The sequence below is a fragment of the Polyodon spathula genome, chromosome 11, assembly GCF_017654505.1.
Source record: "Polyodon spathula isolate WHYD16114869_AA chromosome 11, ASM1765450v1, whole genome shotgun sequence".
In the NCBI taxonomy this organism is placed as follows: domain Eukaryota; kingdom Metazoa; phylum Chordata; class Actinopteri; order Acipenseriformes; family Polyodontidae; genus Polyodon; species Polyodon spathula.
Window position 1 is genome coordinate 12952862 of NC_054544.1, and position 13782 is coordinate 12966643.

At 34.6% G+C, this 13782-nt stretch overlaps 1 protein-coding gene across 3 annotated transcripts in view; it reads left to right on the forward strand.

Annotated features, from left to right (window-relative positions):
- Positions 1–459: 459 nt before the first annotated feature.
- The window catches only part of dync1i2a (dynein, cytoplasmic 1, intermediate chain 2a), a 33992-nt gene continuing 20669 nt past the window's right edge, over positions 460–13782 (forward strand). The window contains exons 1-6 of one of the 3 annotated variants that reach the window (XM_041264101.1): positions 460–566; positions 3276–3401; positions 4105–4219; positions 5528–5618; positions 7704–7757; positions 9298–9413. In XM_041264101.1, coding sequence (XP_041120035.1) covers positions 3294–3401; positions 4105–4219; positions 5528–5618; positions 7704–7757; positions 9298–9413 — 484 coding nt within the window. In that variant the 5' untranslated portion in view covers positions 460–566; positions 3276–3293. Of the gene's footprint in view, positions 567–846; positions 981–3275; positions 3402–4104; positions 4220–5527; positions 5619–7703; positions 7758–9297; positions 9414–13782 lie in introns of those variants that run through there. The other 2 variants (XM_041264102.1, XM_041264103.1) reach the window with 2 other exon arrangements.

The following is a 13782-nucleotide window of genomic DNA, read 5'->3' on the forward strand; positions in this document are numbered from 1 at the left end:
TTTTAGGCAGTATTGTTTTTTATCTTAATTTAACTTTCAGAGTTGTCACCATGGCTATGCAAACGGGGGAGCAAGAGGTGGGTTTCAGCACAAACCTTTCATCTCTGGAGGATTTGAAAGCATCATACATTTTAGAACACTTGAGTCTTAAAAGTACATTATCTATCATTTGAATTGTTTGCTGTTATGTATTTCTTTTAAGATTACTGTCTCACATGCTATGTATGTAACTATGCACATATTTAGGACAGTTTCATGTACTGTATATAATTTGAAAACTAAAATTTAAACTACCATAACAGAACTCAATAACAAAACTAAAACCTCTTCTGAGGAGGTTGGACAGTCAACCAGATAAGGTATATAGTAATTACATGTAGCAAAACTAGAGGGCGCGCAAGTTACCACGTCCCAGGTTCCTGTTTTGACTACGCTGGATATTGTATGTCCTTCTGTGGTCACTGTAGCTCGTCTCCATCTTTGTTTACACGGGTAGAGTCATTGAGAAGATAGCAGTTTATTTATAACTAGAATTATTTTGCGGATAAAAGACAAGCACCTCTCAGGTCAGTTAATTAAATAATCAGTACGCAATATAGTTATTGATTTAATAGTTATAACTGGAATGCTGTCTTACGTGTTAATATTCGCAACCACTCTTCAGTTTTTCTTGTTGTTATTCAGTCAGAAGAAGGCCTAGCCGGCAGCTGAGCTGAGCAGAGCTGAGCTGGGCTGGGCTGGGCTATTGATTGTGTTATGTGATGTAAACGTTTTTCTAAAACTGTATTTATTACCGTATATTGTTTGTATAAATTTAAATACCTTTGCAGTAGTAATCTGTTAAGAAGGTGTAATGGTAAGGGATTTCACTAAACTGCACACCCTGCCAGACAGCAGCATTGATGTTCGGGTGGGGCAGACTTGATTCATCTTCTCAGAACACCGAAACAAATAATTAAACCGACACACAACTACGATAAGTGCGTTTGATTTTAGTTAAATCGCTTGACTGATTTCCATGAAACTACAGAGTATGATATAGTTTATCCATATGTTTATTCTAGTACTAATGTGCCGGTACTGTACTCAAATAAGATCACACTGTCATCTCGGCTTGTGAGATGTATGTATATATATATATATATATATATATATATATATATATATATATATATATATATATATATATATATATATATATATATATATATATATATATATGTGTGTGTGTGTGTATATATATATATATATATATATATATATATATATATATATATATATGTGTGTGTGTGTGTGGTATATATATATATTATATATACATACATACATACATACATACATACATACATACATCTCACAAGCCGAGATGACAGTGTGATCTTATTTGAGTACAGTACCGGTACATTAGTACTAGAATAAACATATGGATAAACTATATCATACTCTGTAGTTTTCTGTTACGCTGCTTTAAAACACGTGTCTCAGAGTGTGATACATATAGGTCTAGAATTTAACAACACATTCTTTATCATATGAGCATCTGTCAAGTTCAGTTGAAAACAAACAGTTTGTCACAATGCATTCATGAATTAGTAGCTTGTATGCTACAGAACAGGTGTGATTGTTGTAGTTTTCATTAACAGACCACAATCAAGCAAAAGCATACAGTTACATAGGGTTACAAGGTTCAGGGTGGAATTGCTCACTTTGTTCAGCCTAATTCATTATCTGCTTCTGATTTGAACATTTTTGTGAATGTGAAAGTTGTGAACTGACAAGAGAGTCCCATTTTATAGTGGGTTAAAAAAATGTACTGGTAGGTGTAAGTTATTGTATCACTGCTGTTTGTAAATAAACAGTTGCCAACTAGAGGTACTTTATTCCAAGTTTTGGGCTGTTTGACTAAGGAACACCTTTTGATTTTTGTTGAAACTTTGTGGCTTTCAATATATTTGTTGAACTTATTATAAATATACATATTTAAAGTTTGAATAAATGTGACATTCTTAAAACCTGCAATTTAATATCTACAATCTAAAATAAAGTGCATAATTCTAACTAATTAAGAAACTCACTGTCTCAAAATGTCTTGCTGTTTCTTTAAAGGGGCATTTTAAGCTCTAGACTAAGTTTTATGAACTTGTTTTAGGTAATACCTTGACTCTTTGTAAACAGGTGACATGGGGAGAAAAATGGCACAACTTAAGAACATCATGTTACAGCTGTATTTTCCTTGAAAATTGAACACTTTTTCTGATCCAGTATTACAGTGATAGTAAATTACTTCTAGCTACCTTCTATTTGTATTTATTATAAAAGTTAATATGTCATAGTTTTAAAATATTTAGGCTAATTTACAGTAGTATAGTTAATAGACAAGAAGTGTGTGATGTGTCTGAATATACTGTAGGTGGTTACAGTATGCAGAAGCAATGTGAAATCTTGAATTGCACTTGCTGCCTGATGTGTTTTTATTGCACGGCATTTGCTGAACTGACTAGAAAAAAATAAATAAAAAATAGACGCCTTGCTTATGAGCTATCATTTAGTTTGTTTTGCTATGGTATCAACCTACCAAAGAGAGAGGCAGCCTATACTGTATGCCCCTAGACTGTAGGCCTGTATAAAACATTTGTTTACTGTATCAGTCAGTTCCTTTAATAGTTGTTAAATGTACCACAGCAATTACTAGATACGTATCTTACAGGTTAGAAGAAACACATGTGTTTGCTTATGCCTTTTTAATTTACACAAGATCACCATTAATTGTATTAAAGACTAAAATTACATGTTTCTGCCACTGCTGAATGACACTGAAGATAAGTTTAGATCAATCTATTGGATTTGAAAACCCAAGTGACATTTTCTAAATGCTTGATTTTGATTTTTGTCTTTTAAGTTAGTACAATGTTGAAAAGGTCAGGTGCAACTTACCTACGGTCACAGCTTTAACTACCACTTTGAAAAACGTATTTAATCTTTTAAAGCACAGTCACGTGTTCCGTTTGCAAGCTGAACAAATGGCCTAAAAGCAAGCTACTGTAGAAGGCTGAACACTCCTGCTGCTCATTCGCCACCTGGTTACTGAATGGTGAACACAATAGCAACTGTGTGGAAAAGAAAGGGAAATGTAATTATCCTGTAGTAAGAAAAGAAGACAGCAGAGGGCACTCATGGTATATCTGATTAGTCTGTGGTAGGATTCTTCTCTCTGATACTAAGAATTCACAAAGTGAAATGTTTGAGAACAGTTGCTAAAACGAATCATTTCTCAGTCTTGTAGGTCTGTAACCATGTCTGACAAAAGCGAACTGAAAGCAGAGCTTGAGCGCAAGAAACAGCGACTGGCTCAAATCAGGGAGGAGAAAAAAAGGAAAGAGGAGGAGCGGAAGAAGAAAGAAGTAAGTTAGTCGGCTTTAATGTCACTGATTATCTCTGAGATTTGGTATATTTGAGTCCATCTACTATTTATGCTTAGTGACTGAGATATAAGTTTCACCGTCAGTATGTCTGCTTTTTTAAAGGAACATAACAAATAGCTAGTGGTGATGAAGGATATTCCTTAGAAAATATTCTTGAATATTCAAGGTAAAGGTGACTTAGTATTGCAGCTCTGGCCTCAGATTGGTTGGGATAATCAGAAACAGTTTTGTAAATTTGTTGAAAATTTCAAGTTCTTTCATTCACTGGGAGTGTAGCTTGGTTTGTTTTTTGATAAAACTATGTATGTACTTTAATGATATAGATTTAATACTATTCTACATGTGGAGCTGATCATGCTGACATACTATTCATGATCTGAAGTCTGACACAGCATACTACAGTATATGTCCAATACCAAGGATATAAATGTCCCGGGCATGTGTTTTAGTATATAAATTAATAAATACAGTATTTATATTTTAGGGATTTACATTCTTATCTTTTACTGAATATAGTCCACAGTGTATATTTGGATTTTGTGTTTGGAGTACAAGTATAGGATATGTTTCCAATGCCACTTAAAGTTAATTGACTTTACAGTTTAGTTATTCATACAACCATTCCCTTGTAACATTTCTTTATAGAAATTTCAAATACAATCTTGACACTGTTTTCTTTAAGGCTGATCAGAAGAAGGAAGCGACTCCACCCCAGGATGACTCGGACCTGGAGAAGAAGCGGCGCGAGGCAGATGCTTTGCTCCAGAGCATGGGCATTACACCTGACGCTCCAGTTGGTGCGTGTTTAATGCTGAATGTTTTCTTTTATGCTTGTCCATCATTACTTCGAGGGCAATCACAAAAAAGAGCAAGTCTGCACCTTATGCGCTAGTAGATACAGATCTATAGTATAGTAGTTTTCATGCCAGTAGGTGGTAGTAGAGTTGTGTAAGACAAATGTTTGTCAACCAAACCAGCAGTGTCATCATTTAACAATTGTGACACGTGTGCAAAATAGAAGTATAATACATTTTCATTATGGTTCTAAATAGTATAATTTAGGTATAAGCTTTAGAAAAGTTAGCATAAGTCTTAGTAGCGTGTTGAAGTAACAAAGTAGCTTCCATTCATATTCAGACAACCCTTTTTTATAGACGCTTTGCAGGTTTGCACCATTCCAGATTTCTGTAGTCCTTTCATGCATACACTGTACAATCATATGCATAAATGCACTGTCACATGTTTTCATGTCACCGTCATATTTATTTGAAAGGCATGTTGCATTACCTGGTTTACTTTTTCACTTTAATGCTGGTACACACACACACTTTTCTGATGAGATGTTTAGCTCTACTTGCTTATAAGTATTATATCACAAATATTAGCCTTTAACTCTTTTTGGCCTGTAGTCACTAAGCTTTATTGGGATAATACATTTTTTTACATTTTCTAAACGTAATTTTTAGTAAAAGTATTCCAGTTTCTGCCCATTTTATCTGTTATGAAACTAGCAAGAAACATCTTCCAGTAGGTGAAAGTATAAACAGGTGCAATAATGTTGTGAATTGATTCTTGCTAGTCTTGCAGTATAACATTAAACTTTCACTTTGGGGGTGAATATAAATCTTGGCCATGGTTTAGGCATAATTATTCTATAAGCATGCAATAAATCTTAGATTCTAAAGTATATTTTAAAAGCTTTTGGATGTGTTAAGACTTTAATAAATAATTGAAAATTAAGAGTTATTACCTTTTTAATATGTTTGTTATGGTCACCCAATACCGGCATTACAAAGTGTTTTCCCTGCCATGTGTTTTTAGGTTACAAGAGCACACTTGACACAGTTAGTTTTCAATGTTTATTTAAATTGCATGTGTTAAGTTAGCTGCACACATGCATGAAAACCAAGCATGGAATGTAACAGTTTTTTTCTTTCCCTTCTCTTTTTTTGCTGCTCATTCTCCCTTCCATGTATTATTTTTTGTTTTGATTCACGCATCTCCTTTTAATTTAAACCTCCCATATTGAATTACTTTTGAAACATTCTGAACAGTGCAACCACTCCGAATAGTAACAGCGGATACCTGTCTGTTTCACTATTTAGTCCCTCCACCTATGTCTCCATCCTCTAAGTCTGTGAGCACGCCAAGTGAGGCTGGGAGCCAGGACTCTGGTGATGGCGCCGTTGGATCTAGGTATAATAATCTCAGTGTAATATTTTAATGACATAATGCTTTCATTTTATGAGGATGTTTTTAGTAGAATCCTTGTTAAGCAGGTCTTTAATTGGTCGGAGGGCTGCTTAAATATTGGGCTGTCTTTTCACAAAAGGAAAATGTTTTTTATTTAACTCTTTCAATGGGATAAACCTGTACACAGGTTTAAACACAGCCCTCGAGGGCAAGTATGTGCCTAATTTTGTGTTTAGTAAAATACTGTTATTTTCCATGTGGATTAAAACTTTTTCCACTTTAGTAGTATATTTTTTATATACATATAAATATATTGCATGTTCTCCTTCAATAATTGCCATGAAACAAAAGCAGTGACTTTCAATTAAACAAAATTGTGAAGATTTATACCCCAATAAAAATAACAGTAAAGCTTGAGAATTCACAAAATTGACAGAATAACCTTATTACTCTAATACTAAGTGCCTTAAGGGTGCACAAACTGCTCAATTGTATGATTTTTAGATCTATGTCAGTGTTAAAGGGTAATCTGCTGGTATTATTATAGCAAAAACCTACTAATAAAATGGGCCAGATTTATTTAAATCTTTACAACAAAATGCAATTTGCAGCATTTTTGTGAAAAGGAAAATAACTTATGTTTTTCAAAATTAGTAAAAAAAAAAAAAAAAAACTTTCCTTTTGCAAAACATGGTGTTACAAAATGCATGCTTATATAAAATCTACACATGTAAAACATATAAGTGTGTAAGACCAGGGAAGATAGTCATTCTGCTGTATGAACTAGAGGCTATTTGACACATCTGTAGACGCCTGTGAATTTGTATGACTGTTCTAGTTATTGAAATCTGGACAGTAAGCAGCATCTTCCACAATGTAATTCCATAGTTAATAGATATCCCAAGACACTGTATAGAACACATGTGAAGGTGCAATGATATGAAATTACCTTTTTTATGTAGTATATACCTGAACAATTAACTTTTGGAAAAGTGTTTTTTTTTTTTTTTTTTTTTTTTAAGATTAAACAAACACCTTTGCCTTTAAACAGGATATTTAATTAGAAGAGTGAGTGTAATGGATTAAAAATAAAATGGATATGGGGTGCCTTAGGCTGTGCTTAACCCATAATTACATTCTGTCCCCCCCTTCGGTAACTCTAGCCCTTTCCCTGTCCCAGTGGAGCTGCAGAACTCTTCCTTACCTAAAGGGTTACGTGTTGACTCATTTCCTCTACCAATATGTCAATTTCCTGCACACATGGATGCATGTTTAGCCCCCCCTCGGCAATGATACAATACGTTACATCTGAAACACAACCAACTACGTTACACTTCTGTTCAAGTCTGTTCAAAATTTTAAAAAACTCTTTGAAGTCTTATGTCATAACCAGACTACTAAATGATGGGGTGGGGGCATTAGGTATTTTGCTTAAGATCATATTACATATATATATATTTATGATTTTAGGGATTAGCCCTAACCTTGTTGCTCCACATAAGCAAATGACATTGAGATGACATCAGTAATTTCACTGTTTTGCCTTAAATCTATATAATAAAGCAATATGGTCCTGGTGTGATCACCTTTAGTTTTAATTTTGTTTGATTCAGTTGCATGCTGCAATCAGTTATGTAGTGATATTACCAGTAACACATTTCAATTATGCATGTCACAAATTATACAAGTGTCAAAATGGTCTTACTAAAAAAAAGCAACAGAAATAATTAGCAATTGGTGGTTAGGCCTAGAACTATATGCAGAGTACGCAAGATTTATATCCTTTCTCTAAGTACTGTTTTATTAAACTATGTTTGATGCGGTTTAGGGGTATATTCAGTGGATTTAAGCAGCAGATACTAGTACCAACTGCCGCTATTTAAACATAATCAGGAGTATTAATATTTATTTATTTAAATGCATGTCTGTATACAGATCTGTCAGCTGTTTAGGTCAGTTGAATAGACCCCATAGTTTGTTTTATTTATTTATTCATTATTAGAGCTCAGAAAGTATTTTGAAAATGCCCTTTTCACTAATATTTGGCCTTTTTTGCTAATGCTGCACGGTTGCTGTGCAACCAATCAGGACACTTCATTGGGACACTGATCCATCAGTTCTACAACTTCACTCTGATCTGGGGTATTGAAAAGCTTTACTATCTTCCTTCTTCCTTTAACACAGTTCAGGTGTTTTTTTAAAGTGTTCCTTTCTTCCATAAGAATATGTAGTATTGTATGCTTTCTTTACTGTTAGAACAAATATTCCTATGATATGACATATACTACACACACACACACACACACATTATATATATATATATATATATATATATATATATATATATATATATATATATATATATATATATATATATATATATATAAAAAGAAAGGAGATAAAGAAGACCTATTCGCTTATTTCCTATAATCTACAAAATGTTGAACCAAGCTACTAAGCTAAAAACCAAGCTACTCCTCAACAGACTTCAAGGTAAATTTGACTCTGCTCAATCAAATGAGCAAGCAGGATTCAGGGGTGGATTTAGCACAATGGATCATCTTCAAGTTGTACGCCAAGTGATTCAAACCAGCAACGAGTATGAACTACCACTTTGTTTGGAATTCATCGACTGAAAAATCGTTTGACTCTGTTTACACAAGATCTGTATTAAGCTCTCTGAAAAAACAAGGAATTGAGAAAAAGTACAGAGACTTGATCAGCACCATATACAGGAATTCAACATCCACAGTAAGACTCCATAAAAACAGCTCACAAAATCAAGATTAAAAAAGGAGTTTGTCAAGGAGATACAATTTCCCCAAAGCTCTTCACGGTCACTCTAGAAAACATTTTCAAAACACTGGATTTGGAAAATAAGGGGCTGAAGATCAGTGGAGCCTTCTTGAATCACCTACAATTTGTTGACGACATCCTCATATTTACAACCTGCCCAGAAGAATTACAATTAGGAATACACGAATTGCATGAGGCAACGTGGATGAGGGATGCAGCAGACAGGCTTTTGTGGAAGAATCTAGGGGAGACCTTCATCTAGCAGTGGACTGAAAAAGACTGAAGATGATGATAGATTTTATATATATTATATATATATATATATATATATATATATATATATATATATATATATATATATATATATATATATATACCAGTCAAAAGTTTGAGTACACCTGCTTGAAACCAGGTTTTTCATGATAATCTATGCTTTTAACTGTATAAACTTGTCTATAAACACTTAATATTTCATTATATGATACGATATATATGATTTTCAATTTTCTTGAACATTGCTTTGATACTCCTTATGTTTTGTTTTGTATATTGCAACATATGTTTTCATTTTCAAGTATTTACAGAAACATATACAATGTAAACCATTGTCAGTTATGAAAAAAAAACCTAGTTTCCAGCAAGTGTACTCAAACTTTTGACTGGTACTGTGTGTGTGTGTGTGTGTGTATGTGTGTGTGTGTGTGTGTGTGTATATATATATATATATATATATACACACACACACATTTGTGAAGTGACAGAATAGATCAGTAACATATACAAGAAGCTAAATCTGTTTGTGTTAACAGCATTTTTATTATAATGTTATTATTTAATGAAAGGTTTTGAATTATAGCTTGTTGCTGTTTTGTTTGTTTTTGTCCAGACGATGCCCCCTTAAACTTAGAATGGGCAAAATTACACATGTGGATTTCCCCCCACGTGAAGTTGTATCCTACACAAAGGAAACCCAGACCCCAGTTGTGACGCAGCAGAAAGAAGGTAAATATGCAATTTCAAGTCTACATCTGGTAAACATATACTTTTCACATCTGTTTTCATTCAAGATTACAGATTTTAGGATGCTTTGAAAACCACACAGCTAATACAAAAGATACGATGATGGTAACAGGCCAAGAGAAACAACTAAACAGCTCACAGACGTGCATTTTGAACCAAATGTTTATATTCCATTTGGTTCTGTTGTGGCTGCCCATGTTTTTCTGATCATACAGATGGAAGCAGGAAGCATATGTTGAGTGGAAATTATCAGCCTTTTCATAAAGATGAAAGCAAAGAAAATTGCAGAGAGAGTGAGATGTAGGAAGGACGAGAAAAGATTAATTCAGGCTCGGGTCCACAATTACCAGCCACCCCCAAAAAGGAATTGGGTCCTATGGGTTACTGTGCAATTAGGTTTATCATAAAAAAAAAAAAAAAAAGATAAGAGGAAGAGGGGTTGTCAGACTTTAAGTAACAATGCTTATATTCTTTGTTCATGGTACTGATCATGTCCATAGAGGAATAAGAGTACGGATGAGGAGTAGGGTCATTCTAACCCCGTTAAAAGTGTCCTTTTTGTATCAAGATGAACGTCTTTTTACATCTGATGAACAAGATATAATACCATTATCAGCCACATTTCAAAGTGGTGCTATAGCTTACATAAGGTACCAATTTCTATGTGTCATTATGTAATTATAGTCATCTTGAAGATGCATTTCAGCTTAAGGCTGCTTGTTATTAATCATCACTATTTTAGTTGCTTCATAATAAAATGACATGTAACGTGAGTATTTTTGTCACCACTCCATCACCAATGATTCTTTTGTTATAATACACATTTTATACTGTATATACAGTCTGTTCAATACTTTTAGATCACCCCTGGCTGGGATTATTAGTGTATTTAAGGAACTAAAAACCCCACAATCTGGAAATCTTGATAAACAGTTGCATATCTGTGTGTATGTGTGTGTGTGTGTATATATATATATATATATATATATATATATATATATATATATATATATATATATATATATATATATATATATACACACACATATAAATACATACATACAGTGGCTTGCGAAAGTATTGACCAGTTGGCATTTTTCCTATTTTGTTGCCCTACAACCTGGAATTAAAATAGATTTTTTTAGGGGGTTTGTGTCATTTGATTTACACAACATGCCTACCACTTTGCAGATGCAAAATATTTTTTTATTGTGAAACAAACAAGAAATAAGACAAAAAAACAGAAAACTTGAGTGTGCATAAGTATACACCCCCCCAAAGTCAATACTTTGTAGAGACACCTTTTGCAGCAATTACAGCTGCAAGTCTCTTGGGGTATGTATCTATAAGCTTGGCACATCTAGCCGCTGGGATTTTTGCCCATTCTTCAAGGCAAAACTGCTCCAGCTCATTCAAGTTGGATGGGTTCCGCTGGTGTACAGCAATCTTTGTCATACCACAGATTCTCAATTGGATTGAGGTCTGGGCTTTGACTAGGCCATTCCAAGACATTAAAACGTTTCCCCTTAAACCACTCGAGTGTTGCTTTAGCAGTATGCTTAGAGTCGTTGTCCTTCTGGAAGATGAACCTCCGTCCCAGTCTCAAATCTCTGGAAGACTGAAACAGATTTCCCTCAAGAATTTCCCTGTATTTAGCGCCATCCATCATTTCTTCAATTCTGACCAGTTTCCCAGTCCCTGCCGATGAAAAACATCAGTTTTTCAACAACATGGTGTTCTCGGGGTGATGAGAGGTGTTGGGTTTGGCTAGACATAGCGTTTTCTTTGATGGCCAAAAAGCTCAATTTTAGTCTCATCTGACCAGAGTACCTTCTTCCATATGTTTGGGGAGTCTCCCACATGCCTTTTGGCGAACATCAAACGTGTTTGCTTATTTTTTTCTTTAAGCAATGGCTTTTTTCTGGCCACTCTTCCGTAAAGCCCAGCTCTGTGGAGTGTACAGCTTAAAGTGGTCCTATGGACAGATACTCCAATCTCCGCTGTGGAGCTTTGCAGCTCCTTCAGGGTTATCTTTGGTCTCTTTGTTGCCTCTCTGATTAATGCCCTCTTTGCCTGGTCCGTGAGTTTTGGTGGGCGGCCCTCTCTTGCCAGGTTTGTTGTGGTGCCATATTCTTTCCATTTTTTAATAATGACTTTAATGGTGCTCCGTGGGATGTTCAAAGTTTCGTATATTTTTTTATAACCCAACCCTGATCTGTACTTCTCCACAACTTTGTCCCTGACCTGTTTGGAGAGCTCCTTGGTCTTCATGTTGCCGCTTGCTTGGTGGTGCCCCTTGCTTAGTGGTGTTGCAGACTCTGGGGCCTTTCAGAACAGGTGTATATATACTGAGATCATGTGACAGATCATGTGACACTTAGATTGCACACAGGTGGACTTTATTTAACTAATTATGTGACTTCTGAAGGTAATTCGTTGCACCAGATCTTATTTAGAGGCTTAATAGCAAAGGGGGTGAATACATGTGCACGCACCACTTTTCCATTATTTATTTTTTGAAACAAGTTATTTTTTTCATTTCACTTCATCAGTTTGGACTATTTTGTGTATGTCCATTACATGAAATCCAAGTAAAAATCCATTTTAATTCCAGCTTGTAAGGCAACAAAATAGGAAAAATGCCAAGGGGGGGGTCAATATTTTCGCAAGCCACTGTATATATATTAATTAAGTATGTTTTCTATTAAAAGCAAATGACACCCCGTCATCTCAGGTTGTACAATGCATTTTCAAAAAGAAAAGGTGCAGCTGTCACAGTGGGAAACACTGCTAATTCCATGCTGTTGTTCAAGGGGAGTGACTCTGTACGTGCCTTCAGGTGTAGTGGAAAAGATTTAAAGCTAGAATCATAGTCTTAAAATGTCGGGATGAGAAACCAGAATATTTTGTACAAAAAAACTTGCTAGATCACATGCATTGGAAAGGATCAGAATTGTGTTTTTGTTGAAACACAATTATGTTTTAAAGACAAATGACTTTTCATTCTTTCTGAGTCACCAGTTTCTCATAATTTTCAACCTTCTTGCTAAGGTAATTGTTTAATGGAGATGTTTCTTTTTCAGTTCCTATATAAATATGTCCCTTTTTTAAATGGACCATTTTAATAATGCTGCAATATATTTGTAACTTCAAAATCTAGAGGGCCATACTGTTTAGTTTCTAGAGGGTACTTCCACCATTACTGCAGAAAAGTGAACATCAATCAGTAAACCAACATGATTCTAATATGGTGACCCTTGCGTTGTTCCATTGTTGATAACTGATTTTATTAGGTGGTACAGGTAGCATTTATTCCTCTCTTCACTGCACTCACATTGGACAATTTCTGAGAGATTGTTGGATCTTGCGTAATATTTATTTTGAGCCAAATCAGTTAAATTTGGGGTTTAATCTTGAGGCTGAAGGAGGCAGTTTGGAATAATAAACCTGTGTTTCCCAATCACAGCCACAGCATTGATTTATGGCCATTGTCACTGTGGATTGTATTCTCATTGTACTGTTAATAAAACTGTTGATAAAATTAAGATTCAGCCATTGCCCTTAAGGCATAGATTATATGAAACTTTATCTGACTCGTTAGTGTTGACATAGGACACTACACATCCTATGTCTTGTTCATATTGATGGCAATGATCAAAATGTATAAACCTATTCCTCTGTAAGTGGGTCAATAAATCACCCTCAGTCAAACATCATACAGTTAAAGGGAAGCGGTATTTACTGTAGATCCACGCAGTGTAGATCATTAGTATAGTTCAGGTTTTTTTTTTTCTTTTTTAAAGGCTTATTATTGTGCACCTGTTTGGTATTCTGTATGGCACTACAAATATCAACTGATTTCATATTGTCAAGCAGAACAGACTTCAGTGAGCTCTCAAGATCATCAAGCAGTAGCAGGAATGTATTGCAGCAACCTCATAGAAGAGACAAAGGCTGCGCTAGAATATCAGTATGGTCAGGTGGCTAGACAGCTGATTAAATTCCTAATTGCCACTGTGTACAGAAGCAGAACTTGCTCGTCTTTCCATTAATGCAAGATTCACTGGGCTGGTTCTAATATACTTTTCTGTCAAGAACTGAAGATACCCATGAAGTCCATTTAAATGTCAGAGTGACACGACTATCTATCTGTCTATATACAGTGGCTTGCAAAAGTATTCAGACCCCTGACCAATTCTCTCATATTACCGAATTACAAATGTACATTGAAATTTTGTTCTGTTTGATATTTTATTTTTAAACACTGAAACTCAGAATCAATTATTGTAAGGTGACATTGGTTTTATGTTGGGAAATATTTTTAAGAAAAATAAAAAACTGAAATATCTTG